The 20,659-nt window shown below is 35.2% G+C and overlaps 1 protein-coding gene across 2 annotated transcripts in view; it reads right to left on the bottom strand.

Annotated features, from left to right (window-relative positions):
• Positions 1-728: 728 nt before the first annotated feature.
• Positions 729-20,659, bottom strand: part of SLC35F5 (solute carrier family 35 member F5) — a 38,368-nt gene continuing 18,437 nt past the window's right edge. For both annotated transcript variants that reach the window (XM_035008162.1, XM_035008163.1), the window contains 7 exons: positions 19,470-19,534; positions 17,224-17,328; positions 13,677-13,836; positions 8,932-9,022; positions 4,558-4,712; positions 3,947-4,040; positions 729-1,792 (listed from right to left, as the gene is read on the bottom strand). In XM_035008162.1, the coding sequence (XP_034864053.1) occupies positions 3,965-4,040; positions 4,558-4,712; positions 8,932-9,022; positions 13,677-13,836; positions 17,224-17,328; positions 19,470-19,534 (652 nt within the window). In that variant the 3' untranslated portion in view covers positions 729-1,792; positions 3,947-3,964. The remainder of the gene's footprint in view (positions 1,793-3,946; positions 4,041-4,557; positions 4,713-8,931; positions 9,023-13,676; positions 13,837-17,223; positions 17,329-19,469; positions 19,535-20,659) is intronic.

Consider the following 20,659-nt stretch of genomic DNA (forward strand, 5'->3'; position numbering starts at 1 on the left):
TTGAGTCCTGAGTGACAACACCTGATCTGTACGACATGTAAATAGAGCAATGAATAACCAAAAATCTCTAAGTTCAACCTCATCTCCTACCATTTTTAAAGAATAATTTAAAAGTTGAATTCTACCTTCACTGTTTCAACTATCTTACCCTGTAATTTGCTGAAGGTAGTGGTGAGCTGTCAAACAGCAAAAACAGAAAGTAAAGGTATCTAGATAATAAACCTCAACTGAAATTAGTCTTTGAGCAATTGAAATTTTACTTCATTAAGTTCTTTTTAAGAAAAAAATTCCTTAGAAGTCCACATTCTTTACACGCCTTTTCCAAGTCAAGGTAACAAAATCAGTATTACTTTCAGCTTAACAAGAATTATTGGTGGCGCCAAATAGAACAGCTGTTTGTTTTTTAAACTTAATTATCATAAACAGTCTTTTAAATTAATACAAAAGTTCTCACGACAAGCAAAAAGATGGCTAAACTCCATTTTAGACTCATGGTAACACCAAAACAACTTTAAGAATTTAAGACAAACTGAAGCTAACTATTGCAGAGGGAATTTAAAACGTCAGAACTGTTAAGAAATTTTTAAGAGAAATGCACTATTCTCACACAACTTGAAAAGGAAATGGGTGATTCATCAAAAGTCTAGATGAATCCAGAGACATGTTCATCCACTGATGTTCTACAGTGAACAGGGGCAGTTGCACAAGAAGTACACATAAAAGCTAAGTTTAAGAGTTGTAATTAAGAGTATTTTATATTTAAGCTTGGTAGAGGAAAAATTCAAATGAAATTTTTAAAGTAGAATCTCTTTTTGCCTTCTTTGGTATTTTAGCCATTAAACATTTATTTAGGAAAACTAGAGGCATCCAGTTCTAGAGTAATTGGGCATTTATATATGAAAAAAATCAGAAACCAATTAATAGATCTGTCATACACAAATACATATATACAAACATTTTATTTTAATAATACTCTTTATCACTTCAACTCAAATCATTCCATTATGAAAACGTCTTAATTGAAGAGAGAATATTTCTTCAAAACTCTAATTAAGCAGAGCTTTATCCATTAAATTTACAGCAATAGAGCCTTTAGAAATACATAATTCTCCATTTTACAATAATACTTCCCCTTTAAAAATTTGTCATGGTTTGTCACAGATTTAAAATACAAGGCACCTAATGCTAGGAAAGGATAATACAGTTTATGTAGTGTGAGTGAACCAGACGTTTCTCAAATATGTTTTCTCTTTAAAGTCCCACTAAATTTACATGGACACATTTGCATAAAATTAAGCATTTTTTTCTGTGTTGTTAATTTGCAATATTCTATGAAAACTCAAAAATATAATCCGTACCTATTATAGGCAGCTTACTTCATCACTTTATCTGTTAAGAAACACTGATCTATATACTTAAATGATTTCTTGAAAACATTTTCATAATATAGTCCAGCATTTAACAAATAATATGTGAAAATAAAGTCTCCAGAACATCAGAATTTTATTCCTTGATTAGTTCAAATTATTTCATCAGCTGAATTCCTTGAGATGTGTAAGGCAGGTTGGTCCTTTAGAGGAACTGTGGATTGGAAATTCCTATAACTGTAGTGATATGTACACAGCTACATAGCAAAGTACTTCATTATGAAATGAAGAAAACAGATCTGAGGAAAATATATTTTAGAGTTCCAAAGAACTGAAACTGTTATTTTTCAGACTAGGCACTGAAACATTTCCTACAAAAACTTGCCAGAGATTGTCTCTTCGCTGCATAATGTTCCATTATCAAGCTAAAAATAAAAAGAAACACAAAATCATCATTAGTTTCCAACTGTCATAGCCTTAATTTTCTGTAGTTTATATTGCAAAAAGCAAATTATCTTAACATTGAAATATATATCAAACACAGTTTATGTACTTAACAACTGGATAGTGGAACTGGAGGTGAGTACTAAAAACTCACAGAAGTAAGTTCCATACTAATGTCGAAGGCTGACAGGCAACACTGCTTTAAGACTGCATAGTAACAGTTTTATCCATGGCATACTCCATCATTACCTCATGGAGACAAAGACTCCTGCCACACCTGTCCTTTACACGTGATTGTAGTCCATCTTCACTATCTCCCCATTATCCAGCCCTAACTTCCAAAAATATTGAATCCTTGCCTGGGTAGGGGTGGGTATGAGGGTGAACATGGGAATAATGCACAGCATACTAGGGAGAGTATACATAAATTATAGTACTAAAAAGCTTTAAAGAATAACTACATGTATTTTTTTTTTAACTTGAAGATGGCAAGTAAACATATTTAGTTCCACTCTGTCCCCAAAAGCTCAGTAGAACAACAATAAAGGGATTTTTTTTTTTTAAAGGAATAAATCACATGGACAAAGAGAAGAGCAGAGACAAGAAAACAACTGCCAACCAGATATTTCTAAAAGGAGGGGTGAAGAAACAACTAAAAACAGGAAAATTAGCATGGTTTACAGAAAAAGCAGTTAGACATTCAGATGCCCTGCATTACTTTTCACAGCTCGTCAAGTGCCTCTTCTCCATCCCAGGAGAAGATATAAGGTGTATTCTCTAAAAGGGGTAAATAGAGGGTCTCTGGACTGGGGAAATGCCAGGCACAATCCAACATGACTCAGGTAAAAGTAACATTTATATAATCATAACAAGGTAAACACTGCTTATAGATCTATCCAGAAGTACACAATAACGATACAGGGATTAGGAGGTGCGAAGGCAGGCAAATGGGGTGGAGGCAGAGGAGGGGGAAACTTGAAAGTAATCTATTCTCATCTACCAAAGTGGGAAAATCGACTGATGATGCCTAAAGGGGGGCGGCAGGGATCAAAACAACTGAGAGTTTAAAGTGCTTCCTCAGAGTAGGGCAAGAACTGAAGCAGGACAGGCAGTGCAGGGGAGGTGGCAGATGCTTTGTACAAAAAATTTGTAGAATTCTAACTCTCTGAACTATGTGCACGTATAACCATCATAACAATAAACACTAGAATAAAAAATGACAAAGGAACCCAGAACCAAGACAATTAGCCCTAGGTTAGAGGTGAATTTGCCATGAAGACAGTGGCACTTAAGGCTCAAAGACCAATTTGAGTGCAAGGAGTCAACAGGAGTTGTTCAATGTTCTAGGTGAGGAAGGGAAGCTCAGTTGCTATCAGGAAACATTTCAATATAAAAGGGACCTGAATCTCTCGAATTTCAGTAATTTACTGCGATCTCCCACTCTAAATGAATACATAACCACTTTTATACATGCCAAAAATATATGCTGGATGTATTTCAAGCATTCATTCAGTGAAAGATAAAATATCATGTACTCATTTGTCATGTCATAAATATAAAAGATAATATTTCTTAAAATTTTTTAAGAATGAGGAAATGTTCTTGAAACATTAAGTGAAAAAGCATAGTCAAAGAATCAGGATATCCACTATGCTAGTTATGGAAAACACACACACATATATATAGAAAAAAGACTGGATATACACCAAAATAATACATTTTCTACTTTTATACTAGAGGAAAAATATTTTTCTAAAATGTATCATTACATAAAATGATGATTCTTAGCATGAATAAAAGTAATAGTTAAACTTGGCATCATTTCATTTGCCCGCAGTTTAAACTTACCAAGTATTTAATACTTCCAATAATCTTATGAGAGAAGGACTACTGTAACCCCATTTCACAAATAAGAAAACTGAGGCACAGACAGGTTCATGACCTTGCATAAGATCACACAGCTAGTACAGGGAGAAGCTAGAATTGGAACCCAGGCAGTGTGACTCTAGAGCTTGTCCCTTACCCTCTAGACTATACCGTCCCTGAAAAAGCTATTTATGGAAAACCAATTTTGTATTTGATCATTACAGGAATAAAGAACCTTATTCAATACTAATGCTAGTTAATGTACAAACCTGGACTACAGACAACAGCTAACTAGCTCCATCCTCCTGAGAAACACCATGCATAGGAATGAGACTCTCGCATTGTTCACTGTCTTCCGGAACCCTTAAAAAAAAAAAATTTAAGACAATAGTTAAGAAAAGCTTTAGAACTGAAAGGAGCCCGTGAAAATGATCTATTCCATTGTCTGAATCTCTGAGGTCAGAACTAAGATTAGGGCAAGATTTCCCAATAATTTGCTCCAAATTCTTTTTATAATAGGATATAAAAATAAAAATCTTTTCAAAAAGAAAGAAATTGAAAAAAATTGAGGCAGTGTTATATTTTATTATAAATTTTATTCACACCAGTGAAAGTTTTCTACATTTAAATTCATTATAGCAAAACAGTAAGCACTTTGGTTTTACCTGTAAATCAAAACATTTTTTTAAAGTAGTTGTGAAGAAACTATCTTACCACCCAAAGGATCTGAACAACTTATTTTACCTGGCATAGTACACATACAAATTATAATCTTTTATTAATTTCTTCACAAAATGTCTAAAAATTAGGCCAGCGTATGATTTCCAGTTTATTTAGCAAGGAATATATTTTTTAAAAGTTATATTGGAACCAAACCTACCTCTGAATTCGATGTTTTCTGCATATAAAGGCAAAAATTCTTCTGATTCCCACCATCACAGGATCCCAATTATTGTAATGGCATAAGAGAGTCACAATAAAAAATGAAAAAAATACAGGGATAGCGCCTGCAAAAAATAACCATGAAAACTGCACCTAAAAATAAAAGAAAAAAACAACCCACAATTATTATTAAGACAATTTTCTCCTTTAATGTAAGTTTTCCATTTATAAGAATCTGCAGGAATAAGTTAAAACACTGAGAATACTAAGCATTGACAGTATGTTATTGTCAAATATGAGGATTCAGAACTTCAACGTATGATTCCACTTGCTTAAATTACCAAAATACGTCTTGCTTAGAAAAGGGCCTAAAGGAAAGCCAGAAGGCATGCTTTTCATTTATTAGGTGTAGTATATCCGAGAGCAGAATTACAAACGTTAAGCTTTGTCTTCCACATCACAATGCCCATTTTTTCTTTACTGATTACTGTTGACTCTCAAGTAGATCCTCCCCTTCAGTTTCTAAAGTCACCTTCAAAAACTCATTTTTAAAAAATATGTTACAATATGCTGTGATATGCTGTGATATGTTACAGTTCCTTCTTGAAGACAGCACCAAAAACAGATAAACTCTTAAGTGTAATTTTTGCAAACCTTTTATTAACAATTTGCAAAAAGAATTCTAATCCTGACTCTTAAAACTAGTTTGTTTCTGTAGTAACAAATGAAAAATTTCAAAAGGAAATCATGGCTAAGTAAAATAAAGACAACAAACAGGACTACTTAAGAAATGTGAGCCAGAGAAGACAAGCAGCAAGCAGAACCCCAGCGGTGAGGAGCCCCTCAGATATCATCAAAATCCATCATTTTATCAGGGTTCTCAAGAAAATTAAAAATAATGAGATGCCATAAAGTGAAGAAAAAAATCATTCTTTCCTTTCATGACTTTACCTTTACCATCTAGGTTCAGCAAAGATCAAAAACAATTGTCAAAGAAGGCTGCACAGATTGAGACTTACTGCAACCCACTGGTGTGATCTGCTTTCAAATAATGATGAAAATAGTAACTCCTATGTTACTTATAACAGCAAAAAACTGTTTTTGCCCTCTTTAAGTGTTAAAAAAAGTGAGGTTTAGAATCACAGGCAAGACTCCCTCTGGTGGGTGCTACTCCATTTCACAGCACCATTAGTCAGAGTAAAGGGGTTTTATGAGAATATTTTTATGAGGGACTCACAATGCGTAACACAAGAATAATCACTGACAACTTGTAACATGCATGTCCTGCTTGTATGATACACACATAGGCTGTCAGTCTAAGACCCAGGAAAGAGCAGTCAGTAAGAGAAACTAAACACCCTTCACATTGTTATCAAATTACGGGTATGACATATTCTTGGAATATTTGCCAGAATATAGATATAATCAAGAAAAGCCACAACGCACTTAAATGACCCAAGATCAGAAAAAGTATGAAAACTATGACTAATGAAAGTTAAAAATGCAGATATAGTTGATAAGAGTGGCTTCATGAATATTCAACTAAAACCCTATTTTATAACTGAGTAAAAGCAAACTTTGTAAACGTAGGTAAAACCCTCCCTAGTTGACTGTTAAAGACAAAGTTCACCTGTAACAATGCAGTAATTTATGTTGCCACACAATAAAAAACGTCTAATTTGATTTCCAACAAGCTATGAAGACAATTTTTCGAAATGAAGACATTTATTAACAAAATATTATCTACATTACAAAAAATATCTAAAACCTGAATATATCTGAATATAAATCTGAATACAATCAGAGATGCTTCCTATTACACAAAATGTCAATTATATTAAATAGGTTAACATAATTTATTTTAGGCACAAAAGATATTGATAACTGCCGAAATTTCAGAAACTATATATAAATACAGTTAGCTATTAGAATCAAAAAACCCCATGAAAGTAGATTTCTTCTGTTTTTTTTTTTTTTTCCTCCTGGTTTATTTGAAAGAGAGAGACAGAGACAGAGAGAGCACGAGCAGAGGGGAGGAGCAGAGAGAAAGGGAGCTGAGCACGGACGCCGACACCAGGCTGGATTCCAGGACCCCAGGATCATGACCTGAGCCAAAGGCAGCTGCTAAATTGACTGAGCCACCCAGGTGCCCCTCTCCTGTTTCTATTACAGCTCTGGGGCACACCCTGTCACTTTTCCCAGAAGGTATCTTCCTACCCTCAATTCCCACCACCCACCAAAGGCCCACACCCGACTCATTTAACTGGTTGTCTAATTCTAGATGTGAAGACAATCGAGAAAGGCCTAGTTATGTTTTTGTAATTATTCAATCAATCATTTACTTATTTTCATTTTCCTTTTTCTTGTGTTTTGCCCTATCTTAAAATATTTGATTAAACAAATTACATAATCATTTAATAAAATTAGATCCCCTGTGACAGTTCTTTAAAAAAAAAAAATCCTAAAATTAACTTTCAATTTTTATTTTTCAAATCTGCAAAAGCTGATGTTTTCAAAATACAGTACAGAAAAATTCATTTACACAGCAGTCTACCAAAATCCTCTAACAACAATACTTTCCCAGTTTCACTAGAGCAAGTTTGATTGATATTCAAGATCCTGAGATGTGGGAGGACCTGAATATTATTCAAATCTGTAAAGAATCTAATGATGTGTAACTTTAGTGTTTTGTACATTTTATAATATTCATATTCTTTGAAAATGTATGGTACATAAGAAAATTCTCAATTAAGGAGAAGCTCTCTGTTTTTAACCATGACAAATAAGTAAGAATTTACTGAGCCATGAAACAAAGTAAATACCAGCACACAACTGTTTTTTAAGTAAAGAGAATACATATCACTTACAGTATTTTGCCTTTATCCTAAGAACTGCACAAAGATCTAAAGAAAAATCACTTTAAAAATCTGATTATAACTTCTACATATTTTAAGCCTTTGGGCTTTCAAGTATTTCCTCTTCAAAATTTTATTAAACCAAACCACACACACACATACACACACATACCATTTTGTTATTTAATACTTGGGAGTTCAGGGGAACCTGGGTGGGTCAGTCAGTTAAGCATCCGACTCTTGATTTTGGCTCAGATCATGATCTCAGGGTTGTGTCACTGAGCTCCGTCTTGAGATCAAACCCTGTGTCAGGCTCCAGCTGGGCATGGAGCCTGCTTAAGATTCTCTCTCTCTCCCTCTGCCCCTCCCTGCTCGTACTATTTCTCTCTCTTAAAAAACAAAACAAAACAAAACCTCAAAAAAAAAGTCTGTAAACTTTGAACTGAGTGATAAATGACTGCATCTTTTAGTACTGTATATATGGGATGCCTCTTTTCTCTGTTAACCCCCAGAAGCACTAAAGAAACTCCTCCCTTCATGCTGTGGGGAGGGATTCTCTTTTCTGTGATGTTATCACTCCCAATGTTTATCATAAAAATCCCTGCATCCTTGGGCCACCTGGGTGGCTCAGTCGTTAAGCGTCTGCCTTCAGCTCAGGTCATGATCCCAGGGTCCTGGATCGAGCCCTGCATCGGGCTCCCTGCTGTGCGGGAAGTCTGCTTCTCCCTCTCCCACTCCCCCTGCTTGTGTTCCTTCTCGCGCTGTCTCTCTTTCTGTCAAATAAATAAATAAAATCTTAAAAAAAAAAAAAAATCCCTGCATCCAGACCAGGACATCATAGAAGAGGGACAGAGCACCTGCCCTCCTAAGTCCAGACAGAAACGAGCATTTGCTGAGAAACATTCCTATGTTGCTCATATCTATAACGGTATCACAGTATTAAGGAATCTTTGGAATTTATCCTAGAAATCAAAACACTACTACTTAAATAATAAAATATATCCCATCCCCTATTCTATACCACTGACTTACCAATGAAATATGGAATAATCAGCTCCAAAACTGGAGAACTACATATAAAGATACTGTCCTTAACTTAGAAATTAAGAAAAAAAAAAAAGAAAAAAATGTAAGAGATTATTTGTTTCTTTGGTACTTTTTATATATCTACATAGTAAAGCACCTTAGAGAGGCAGAGCAGGCATCAACTATTATTCATGGTTGTACTGCTTATAATTTAATCACATGCCCTAACTTTCATTATCTCCATTTTAAAAATTCATCTAAAATAGGGGTGGCCTGGGTGACTCAGTTGGTTAAGTGTCTGACTTTTGATTTCAGCTCAGGTCATGTCGTCAGTGTCATGAGATCAAGCCCCACATGGGGCTCCACTCTCAGCAGGGAGTCTGCTTGAGATCTTCTCTCTCTCCCTCTGCCCCTCCCCCCACTCATGCTCTCTTGCGCATGCTCTCTCAAAAAAAATTTATCTGAAATATCTAATAAACAGTTTGCCTTACCTTTTGCATACACATGTCAGCTATTATGGACAGAGGTATTGTAAGGCTTAGTGCAAGTGTGCCTATCAATGATGAGGTAAGAAAGCAGCCCCTAAAAAGGAAAAAAAGAAAATACACATTTCCATATTAAAAAAGTAAAGCAACCAAAGAAAATATAGGCATGAAAGATCAGGAGTAAAGACAAAAGCTTAGGACAGACTGAGACACAATAAAGCAACTAGGATGATTCTTAAAGTTTACCTTCAAATATTAAAAATCCAAATATATAAGAGTAAAACTGTCCAAGTACTTTGTGTATATATATACACACACACACACACACACACACACTCTTATGCTATTTTCAAGATATGCTTATAGATATTAATCAACTTCAGATGTACAGCTTCTATTTCATTAACATTTTTTATAAAACTGTCAAAAGAGTTCTTAAAGTTTTGTGATGATACTTAACTAACAAAGAAAATAGCTTTATTAAACTGCAGGACAATACTTCACAACATAGACTTTGAAGAAAGTGATAAGCCACCTTCGAGTCTGTCACCAAAGCAAAAATATCTCACCCTCATGAAAACTAAAAGAGTCTTCAGATCTGTGCTGCTCCTCTGGTTTGGCTTAGCACTGAAAAGAACTGAAAATGTTTTAAGGATACTCCTTGTTGCTTTCCTTTTTTCTAGCAATTGTCCTAACCAAAACCTAAGTTCTTCATTTTATTTTCACCTTGAACTATCAATGTTGGTATCAAATTTTGAAATATCATTCTGCACATAATTTTATGTAGTTGAAGGAAAAAAATGAAAGGAAGCATTATACCAAATAGATAAGCCATTTATACAGACTAATAATTTGAGTGTATAAAAAGAAAAAAGGGGTGCCTGGCTGGCTCAGTCAGTAGAGCATGACACTCTTGTTCTCAGGGTCATGAGTTTGAGCCCCACACTGCAGGCAGAGGAAGGAAGGAAAGAAAGAAGGAAGGAAGGGAGGGAGGGAGGGAGGAAGGGAGGGAGTGAGGGAGGGAGGAAGGAAAGAAGGAAGGAAGGAAAGAAATTATAAAGCCAAGATAAAACCAAAGTGTATATAATTAGGACTACAGACCCATGGAAATTCTAGACTAGTGAATTCTAGCTCGGTGTATGATAGAATTAATACTGTCCTGCAATAAAAGAGCCTATCTCTCGATAAAGTGTCACTCAACATATCCAACAGAGGCTGTACCATTAGTTCTTATCAGTGCAGTAAAGAGAACTCAAGCGCTAGTGGTTCCTATTACATGAGCTGCTCTGTGAAAAGACATTCAGGAGGTCAATTTTTTTTTTTTTTAATGTGGCGTATGTTCTTAGAGATTTATAACACAAAGTACAATCATGAAGAGTCTGAAACAAAGTATTAAGAAGAAAACTGTTTGACTTACACCAACTTTTCCCAATTTAGTTGATGGTTGAATCCTTTTGTCATCTATTATTTCAGGGACACATTTTAGGAAATGCTGAGACAGAGAACTAGGTGCTATCATTCAACATCTATACAAATGGTACAGTATATGGGTTTAATAGTGCACCTCAATTTTTTTTAAATAAACAATGAGTGACAACTACACATCTTTAATTTACAAAAAAAGCTCACAACCACACTTTGAAATCTGTAGCTTACTACTCAGCACTTGGATTATGTATGTTTCCTGTACTTTTTATAGTTAAACATACGATAGCCCTGATTCCCCCCCCCGCAAAAAAAGGGAATCGTCCTACATGCAGATTATGGCTTCTGATTTAAATGTGTATTTTCTTATGATTTAAAAATATGTAAAATATATAGAGATATGCTTCTTACACTTGTTTTGTTGCCAAGAACACCCAGAATTTAAGGGATATGTTTGTTTCATTACTGACTGATTTACTGCTACTGAGCTGTCACCATTAGTACTCTTAATCACTTGAGTGTCAAAGTATATCTGAAAAATAAACCTTCTTGAGGTCCTGAAAAATCCATCCTAGGTAAGGATAAACATAGCTTTTATCATAATATAGGACTACGAGTGTCCAATTTAACTATTCTACAATACATACTCATATACACAGTTGGGAATATAAGTTGTGTTCCCTCCACGGGGAATGATACTGCAATTCTCTATCAAAATGTAAAGTCCTTATGATGGACTCTGTAGGCATTTAACCTACAGAACACTTACATATACATGCAAAGATATATAGGAGGATATTCAATGTTATTTTATTTACAAAGCAAAGGACTGGAAACTTAAAATGTCTATCAATAAGGAATGGTTAAAACACATTATGTTCTACCCAGTATGTCACATAATGGATTGGAACATAATATACCAGAACACTAGGGCGCCTGGGTGGCTGTTGGTTAAGCGACTGCCTTCGGCTCAGGTCATGATCCTGGAGTCCCGGGATCGAGTCCTGCATCGGGCTCCCTGCTCGGCAGGGAGTCTGCTTCGTCCTCTGACCCTATCCCCTCTCATGTGTTCTCTCTCTCTCATTCTCTCCCAAATAAATAAATAAAATCTTTAAAAAAAAAAAATATATATATATATATACCAGAACACTACACAGGCTTTAAAAAATGAATTGAACCTAAGTGCTGATATGTAAAGATTTACAAAACAATCAGTGAAAAAAAGCAAGTACAAAACAATATCCATAGTATGTCCCCATTTGTGTGTTAAAAATAAGACAAATTGGGGATGGATTAGGAGACTGATACACATTTCTGCATGTATAGAAAATTTTGTAGAAGGTTTAGAAGTTAATAATGGTTGCCTCTGGGAAAAAGGAACGGAGATTTAAAGTGAAAGAGAGATAAGACTTCCTTTTCATTGTATACCCTTTTGTATACTTTTGTATATATTATTCTTTTCATTCTAAAAAAATTAAATTAAAAAAATTCCAAAACATGTTATTATTTATTTAAATGTAAAGTTTTCCAAGGGAGCAAACTTAAAAAGCTCACATAGAGAGATTACATGTCACAACTCCTACTTGATCATCCCCTAAAGCCTACACTAAATTTTGCTAAACATAATAAAACTCTCTACTGTATATGTTTAATTAAAACTGTAGCTCTCAATAAAGAATGAGCATTTTAATATTTGTAGTGACACAGTCCCGGTTTACTATGAGTCTTAATGTTATAAGCATCATACTAAACCCTTTTCTAGGCTAACATCCAAAGAAAAATTTAATAATTGCTTTCAAATATATTAATTTGCTTTGAAACTGTCTAATTTAAACTAAAGGTCCTAGAAAACATGAACCTGTATTAAAATACAGTGAGTACATAATTGTCGTAAAAAATGGCTGAGTATCAACAATCCCTCATGATTCAACAGAGTTCAATCAAAAAACTACCAGTAAGTAGTTCTATCTGTTCAGAACCAAGAGTAGAGAGAGGCAAGAGAAATAAGAGAAAATGAATACCAGAATTGATAGTAAAGAAGCAACAGGATGAGAGAGAGTATATGATATATATTAATAAGAAAATAAAATATGTAACTCTTTGCTTAAAAAAACCGAGCACCTAATATATAATGAAAGATGGAAGAATGAATGAGTAAATGGATTCTGATATCAAAGAGTTTTAGATCAGCAAAGGAATTTTTTTTTTTAAAGATTTTATTTATTTACTTGAGAGAGAGAGAATGAGAGAGAGAGCACATGAGAGGGGGGAGGGGCAGAGGGAGAAGCAGACCCCCCGCCGAGCTGGGAGCCCAATGCGGGACTCGATCCCGGGATTCCAGGATCATGACCTGAGCCGAAGGCAGTCGCTTAACCGACTGAGCCACCCAGGCGCCCCGATCAGCAAAGGAATTTAAGTACATAAATTAACTACAAAATAAAGTATATCTTTAAGTACTACATGAAAGGGAGTAAGTGTGGAAGAATATCAAGAAAACAGAGACATTTCCTTAATTGAGGAGGGGGAAAAGTACAGGTAGAGCATTAAGGAAGTCTTCATGGAAAAGGCTACTCAGTCTTTTGCAAGGGAAAACTAGTCAGTAGTCTTAATTGGCATATCATAAAATCCATTTAGGAGTTTAAGTACAATTTGCGGGGTTTTTTTTCGGTTCCTGTTAGATAGAAAGATGACTAAGTATCAAGCTCTGTATTTGAAAGATTTCTTAAATTCCGTACATGATATTGTCTTCAAACTATTTTAGGGTCATTATCACATATCCACATATTTGATGTAACATTTCAAAGCACGTTAACATCTCAAATTAATCAGGGTTTAGGGTTACATATCTGGCTCACTAATATGAAAAGTCCTAAGAATAAATAAAACAAAAAAAAGTCTATGAACAACCAAACATTCCAAAGTCTCTTAAGTTCCCTAGATTCTCACTCAGAACTCATGTTATTCCTATTTAGAATATAAACCTCCATTAGATAATGACACCTTTCATTTATATAACATTCTACTTTTAAAACACTTCTACAATTTAAGATCATTTATATGCATCCATTCATTCAAATATTTATTCAACATATACTTATTGAGCTCCTTCTATGTGTAAGGTATTAGTCTATACAATCAGTGCACAGAAGTTAAAACACAAAGTTCCTGCTCTAGTGGAGTTACTTTATTAAAATAGTGTGAAGTGTGTGTGGGGGGGAGGGGCACAGAAGGAGTCATCAGAAGACAGAAGAAATATAAACACTTTAACTATCCAAAAGTCCATGAACTGGTATCTAATAAATCATAGGGTAATAAACAGTACATACCACAACCACAGGAACTCTGAGAGAACTGTTCCAATAAGGCCATTAATGATAATGCACATCAATACTACTTTATTGGGAAACTCAAAGTCCTCAAATCCAGTATAATGAAGTAAAAAGAAACCTGGCCATAAGAGCAGCAGATTAAACAGACCTACAAAACCTAAATATGTATAAAAGAGACAACAGTTAGTAATTGAGATTTAAATTTTTCAAACTTATAACTCTATAATTAGAAAACATTAGATTTTGCACAAAGGGTTCCAACAGGTTTCCTTAACTGGAACTTGGGTTTCTTTCAGTCAGACGTACAGATAGCTCAACATAAAAAACTGTACTAGCAACTGGTGGTCACTGAGTCTTCAAGGTTCCACTATTCACACTGCATGGAGCAACTACTATGGAATAAACCACTTAATTCAAAAAGAAAGGTCGTTAACCTTAGCTAGTAATAAGTTAGTGTCTTTAAACTTTAAGAAATAACTGGTATATCTGTGTGTATGGATATGCAGCCTAAATTAATTATGAGGAAGTAGAGAGTCTGCTCTCTGATTCAACTCATATTTAAGTTTAAAGCACCTGTGGTATTGCTGGGAATAATGGAGGAAGTTTCCAAACCAGATACATTCTTGGTTCTTGCCTTCCAAGCGCTCATAAGCTAACTGGTGAGATAACATACATACACAAATAGCTCCTCAACATTGGAACTAAGTGCAGACTGACTATCTGTAAAGGAAGGCTGTAACATTTAGTGGTCAAAAGTGTGTGCTCTGCAGTCTGACTGCCCTGAGTTCCAATCCCAGCTCCACCATTCACTAGTACTGTAAATCTTATACAAGATGCGAAACCTCTTTTAAGCCTCAGTTTTCCAATCCATAACTGTAAAATCATATTTAAATAGATTACTTGGAAAATAGATGAAACACTTATAAAATATAGCACAGTACCTGGCATAAAAAGTTAGTAAAGATAAGCTGCTATTATTATTAAGGAAATACAAGGTTACATATTACTAAGTGAATACAAAGACTACAAAGGAAAAATTTACAATTTTATAGTAATTTTTATTGCACTTCCTATACAGTTGAACATCACAGATCCATTAGGTAACTATAGAGCTTTCTTAAGAGAAAGTTAAATTACAGTAAATACATATTTTATATTTGTCGCTAAATAATAAACTAGAATTTAGGATGCCTAGTTAAATCTTAATAGGATTAGAGCATCCACTCCCTATCTGCTGCTGAAGACTTATAGCCAGCCACCCACCGTCTCTGAAGAACTGTCTTGGAGAGCAAACAAGCTTGCCTTTCCCATGAAGTTCCCACCCTCTACAGCCCACAACTAACCCATGAAGGATGCACAAGGCCACTCTCATGGCTGAAATCCTAATGGCTCAAGGCCAGAAGGTCTCTGAGGGGTACCTAGACATTACCTGCTCCTTCACCAGCCCCCTCCACCTCCTGCTCCTGACATGCCATGAACTGGGCCAAACCTCAATTATACATGAGCCCACATGGTTCTTTCCCCTTCTCTATCCTGCTTTTCTTACTCCCTTGTCAGTATTCCCTGCAGATTGCCCCTCAATAAATCACCCATAAGAAATCCCTGTCTCATATCCTGCTTCTGGGATACCCAATTTAAGACATCTAGTGATAAAAATAAAAACAAATAAAATGACACATACAAAAGGGACTCATGACCTGAAAAGCTTACACAACAATAAAAAGTTGTAATTAAAACACCAAAATTTAGGGGGGGCGCCTGGGTGGCTCAGTCGTTAAGCGTCTGCCTTCGGCTCAGGTCATGATCCCAGGGTCCTGGGATCGAGTCCCACATCGGGCTCCCTGCTCGGCGGGAAGCCTGCTTCTCCCTCTCCCACTCCCCTTGCTTGTGTTCCTGCTCTCGCTGTCTCTCTCTCTGTCAAATAAATAAAATCTTAAAAAAAAAAAAAACAACACCAAAATTTGGCATTACCAAAAACCAAATCTAGTTTGGGGTCCCTGGACTATATCAAGTCTATGGAATCCCACATAAATTAACAACCTTTGGACCTAAAGACAAAGGTCCCAATTGCTTCCACCTATTCTCCAGATCCTTCAGAATCTGGCCTGCATATCCTCCTGTTCTTCCTTAAAGTAAGCCTCCAGTCCGATCACGTAGATCTACACACTGTTCCCCGTTATGCTCTGCTCTATCCCCATGCCTAAAGAACCCTCCACAACCCAATCCTAACTTCTTTTCTAGTCCTGCCTATTGTAAAGCGCACATCAAATCAATACTGTCTTACATCATATATGACGAAGACCAATCAAGTTACATGTCTGTGTCTGTGTGTACTGTAGTAACAGTAAATTGAACAATTTTTCCTGAAAACTGCCAATCTTAAAAAAAAAAAAACCTCAAAAAATATTAGCATTTCATTCCATTCCAAGTGGAATTTCCTATGACTCTAAAATAAGACATCACTAAAATTACCTTCATATTTAAGGTATATTAATTGAACTCCATACTTAAACTTGAGTGATCACTTGGTCTGGTAGCTTTCCAAATGTTTTGTTTCTGTTAATCTTTAAGTGAAGATATTCAAACTTTTTTTTAGTAGAAAAATCTTTTCTACAAATTATAATGCAAAAGCCCCACAAAACAGAGCTGTTCCAGCTGAAGCAGGCAAGGACTCCAAGAACCAGAACCACGCATGCAACTCCACCTCTTCTCACCCCTCCCAGGATCCTCTGCAAATCAGTTTGAAAGCTACTCATCTAGTCCAATTTGCTCATTTTGCAGATGAGTGTGAAATCAATGAAATTAGAACAGCCATATTCCTGGTCTCCTGATTCCCTATTAGCTGCACTTTGAACTTTCATCACCATGCTTTTTTATCTATTGATACTCAGGTATCTTTTGGAAGACATCTACAGATATCCAACAGAGAGCACAAGTTGTTTACTGAGCTGATATCAGGCAAGGAAGAGCTTATAAATCGTATTAGGTATTTTATTTACCAAAATTAAGAACCGATGCCAGAAACTACAATTGGGTAATCTGAAAATCTATATAAGAGTCTATATCTTAAATGCAAATGGAAAGCCTTTAAATGGCCCATGAGTTTTAATGAACAGTATACAGACTAGAAAAGTATTATACATATCATTTGGGAGCAGTTTCTCCAATCCTATGCTTCTAACAATTCAAAAATAGCAAAACGTGTAATACAACAGGTATACTCTCAATGCTTATAATAGCATAATTCTATCATATCAATGAAGAAAATATCTGATTCACAGGCTAAAGACATGAATGCAAAAAAGGCACTAGGAGGAATTTCTTTCTTTACCTCACACTGAGGAAACCAGCATTCCTTCAGAGGTACACAATCATGCAGGGCAAGGTATGAGAAAAACAGAGACTGGACTTCATAATCTCTAAAATCTGACAGTTTTAAAGAATCATAAGGAGAAGGAGAGAAAGGCTTCCTTATTCCCTCCAAAAACAAAACCCTAAGTTAATCATTCAAAGAAAGTGGCCTCACAGGTAAATATATTCTTACCAAAGAACATTGGAATATCCAACTTATCTTCTCTGTCTACTTTTCTCTTAATCATAACAATATAGACAGCATAGAGCATGGCTCCAACAAGAGACCAGATGGAACCTGTAAAAATCAACATGAGTTAACTCATTTGTTCATTAACTCATTCAATACACACTTATTTAAAATCTATGTGTCAGATGTGACTTCAAGAAGTACACAAACATGAAAAGATAAAAGTAGATCCCACCCCTTCCCATGTCCTCCAGGAGTATAGGAAGAAACGAGTGAACAAACCCTTGCAAAAACATCCAACGATCTAGCCAAAAATGCATGTTATAATATTACAACTCATATAAGTAACACTTCGGCTTTTAATTTTGAAATGCTACTTCATATTTTCCCCTACATAAACAATTTGGCACCTGACACTGTCCGGCATAACAGTGTTTCTTTCCATCTCTAAGCCATTGCTTATACAGTCCTCCCCACTGTGACCTATCATCTTTATTATATATTCCACTACCATCTCCAAGGCCCAGTTAAAGTTCCGCCTTCTGCCACAAAGCATCCTCTTCCTCCTCCACTGAATTTCCATCCTCCTTGTCTTCTATTTTAGACCATTTAATACTTACATGGTTAATTACAGTATTATTTATTCTCTAGTGGTTTCATTTTGTAAATCTCATATAATGATTAAAATCAAGAACTCCTTGAAAACTGCAAACACATTACTTTTTAATGTTCTAAAATATCTAACATAATACAGGGTTTGTAGTATAGGCATAATAAATACTGGTTCTCTTAATGTATTAACTCATTCTCAAAAACATTTCAGTAAGCCTTTAAAAACAGCTGAATTAATGTGCCATCTGCCAAGTGACCACATTCAATATTTATTATCCAAAAGTCCAATGTTTTATTAAATCTATTTTAAAAAATTATTCTAAAACATTTTCAAAAAACAAAAAGAAAGCCTACCAATAAATTCTCACACATACACAACAAATACATGTTTTGTTTTACATATAACAAGCTGCTCTGGGTGAGAAAGAGGTGATATAGTTCAAGGCATGGCTCACTGGGCAGTGACAAGGGATGGTTTAGAAAGCACCTTTCCATTCAATGAACTTGAAATATCTAAACAAAGTATCCAGAGGGAAGCCATTAAGCTGGGTTCCCTGATTATCTTTGTTATTGTTTAATTTAAACAATGGATCAAAACTGTATGTTCACCATAACAATAAATGTTTCAGGTAAGAAACATGAGTGAATCACAAAATTAGTGGGTGCAAGTATAACAGAAACAGGGTATTTGTATAGTCTCAAAGTATCTCCCCACAAGATGCTTATTACTTACAAAGAAAAAAATTAGTAACTTTACACTGGAGCAACCTGGCAGACACCACCTTAAAATTAACTAGTCACTAGTAACGGGACAATACCACGTGCCTTCTGATATGATGTGTTGATCAGAACACTTCTAATATTACTTCCATGGCATTCTTACCAAAAATACACAACATAAATTTTACCATAAGGAAGTATCAAACAAACCAAAAGTGAGGAACATGCCACAAAACCACCATATCCTTCAAAAGTGTTAAGGTTATAAAAGACCAACAACAACAACAAAAGACTGAGGGACAGCTCCAGATTAAAGGAAACTAAGGAGATGAAAACTAAAGGCAACAAGTGATGCTGCACCAGAAAAAGAACACGAGTGGGAAAAATTGTGAGATGTGAAAAGGATATACATATAGACTAGATAATTTAATCATAATCAATGTTGGGGTGCCTGGGTAGCTTAGTCGGTTAAATGGTGACTCGATTTCGGCTCAGGTCAGGATCTTAGGGTTGTGAAACTGAGCCCACAATCAGGCTCAGCACTGGGCATGGAGCCTGTCTAAGATTCTCTCCCTCCCTCTCCCTCTGTCCCTCCCCGGGCCCTATCTCTCTCCCTCTCTAAAAAAATATATGTATGTATCTATATTATAATCAGTGTTAATTCCTGACTTATAACCACACTGCAGTTATGTACATGGTTAGCAGAGAATCTGAGTGAAGGTTATATGAGAATTCTGCGAACTATTTTTGAAATTTTTTACATTATTTCCAGAGGAAAAGTTAAAAAAAGACCCCATTAGTGCCCGCCCTCTGTGTGTGCACACACATGCACACTCGCACACAAGGACACAAATAATGACATGCACAAAACTTTCTTGTATACTCTTAACAGAAAGAATGCAGAGACACATACTTACCTATTGTATCTCTTCCAGCAGATTTTTCAGACCCTGACAAGTTCACCAGCACAACACCTCCAATGCTATGGGAATAATAGGATTACTGATGAGCAAAACAATAAACTCCTTAAAAAGGGCTAATAATAAAGATAAAAATTATTTACAAGTGATCTAGACTACTCTCAAAACTGGGGAAAACTACAATTCCCAAAGAATTTAGTGATTTAATTAATATTTAACAGTATTAATGGGACAGTATAAGTGCTATACTTGTATTCATTTCTCACAAAACGTACAAATTACCTTATGAAAAGGTATTATTGCTACTACCATTGCCATTTTACACCTGAGAAAACTAATACACAAACATACAAAGTAACTTGACCAAAATCACATAGCTGGGACTGAAACTTTGCCAGTCTGCGTCTAGGTAAGTATTTTTACCTCCTATGCTACCTACGGCTTTTCAGTTAAGGAAGTAACCAACTTGTCAGCCCTCTTCCAAACTTTTTTTTTGAAGATACATATGGTATATCCATACACACCTAGCAAGAGCACTAACTCTTGCCTACCGATAAAACCTAAATTTAAGCAATAAAACTCTCCTTAAATGTTTAAATGATTAAATTAATTAATGGATGAAAAAAGACTGAATTAAAGATGTAGAGAAATCAGAGTATCATTCACTCAACTGTTATTTATTGAAAAAAAAATTTTTAAGTTATTATTTATTGAGCTAAGCACTGTGTTACAGCTGCAAACAAAACAGATGTGGTTCCTGTTCTCAGGGAGCTTACGCTATTTCTATGCATCTTGTAATTGTACATATTTTTAAAGCAGATAAAATAGTGTTAATTTTTTTAGAAGCCAGTCTAATTCTTTCACCTACTGATCCAAAAAACTAAGTGACACAGGAGAAGAATATGAAAAAAAATTTTTTTTACCTTATGGAATTATATCATAAGTCAAATCTAGTTCTTACATTAAGTATTCATGCCTCTCAATTAAATATTATAATTTTCTGTTAAGCAATCATTATTTAAATTCAGCTATTATTTATTGAGCACCCACAACATGCCAGAAACTAGAGGTTTCAATTCCATTTAGATCATAATAATCACAATAACTAAATATATTGAGCACCTATTATACACCAGACACTGTTCCAAGCACTTTTAAAGTTTTAACACATTTAATCCTCACAAGAA

The sequence above is a fragment of the Mirounga leonina genome, unplaced genomic scaffold (genome assembly GCF_011800145.1).
Source record: "Mirounga leonina isolate KUSES-001 unplaced genomic scaffold, KU_Mleo_1.0 Mir_151, whole genome shotgun sequence".
Lineage (NCBI taxonomy): Eukaryota > Metazoa > Chordata > Mammalia > Carnivora > Phocidae > Mirounga > Mirounga leonina.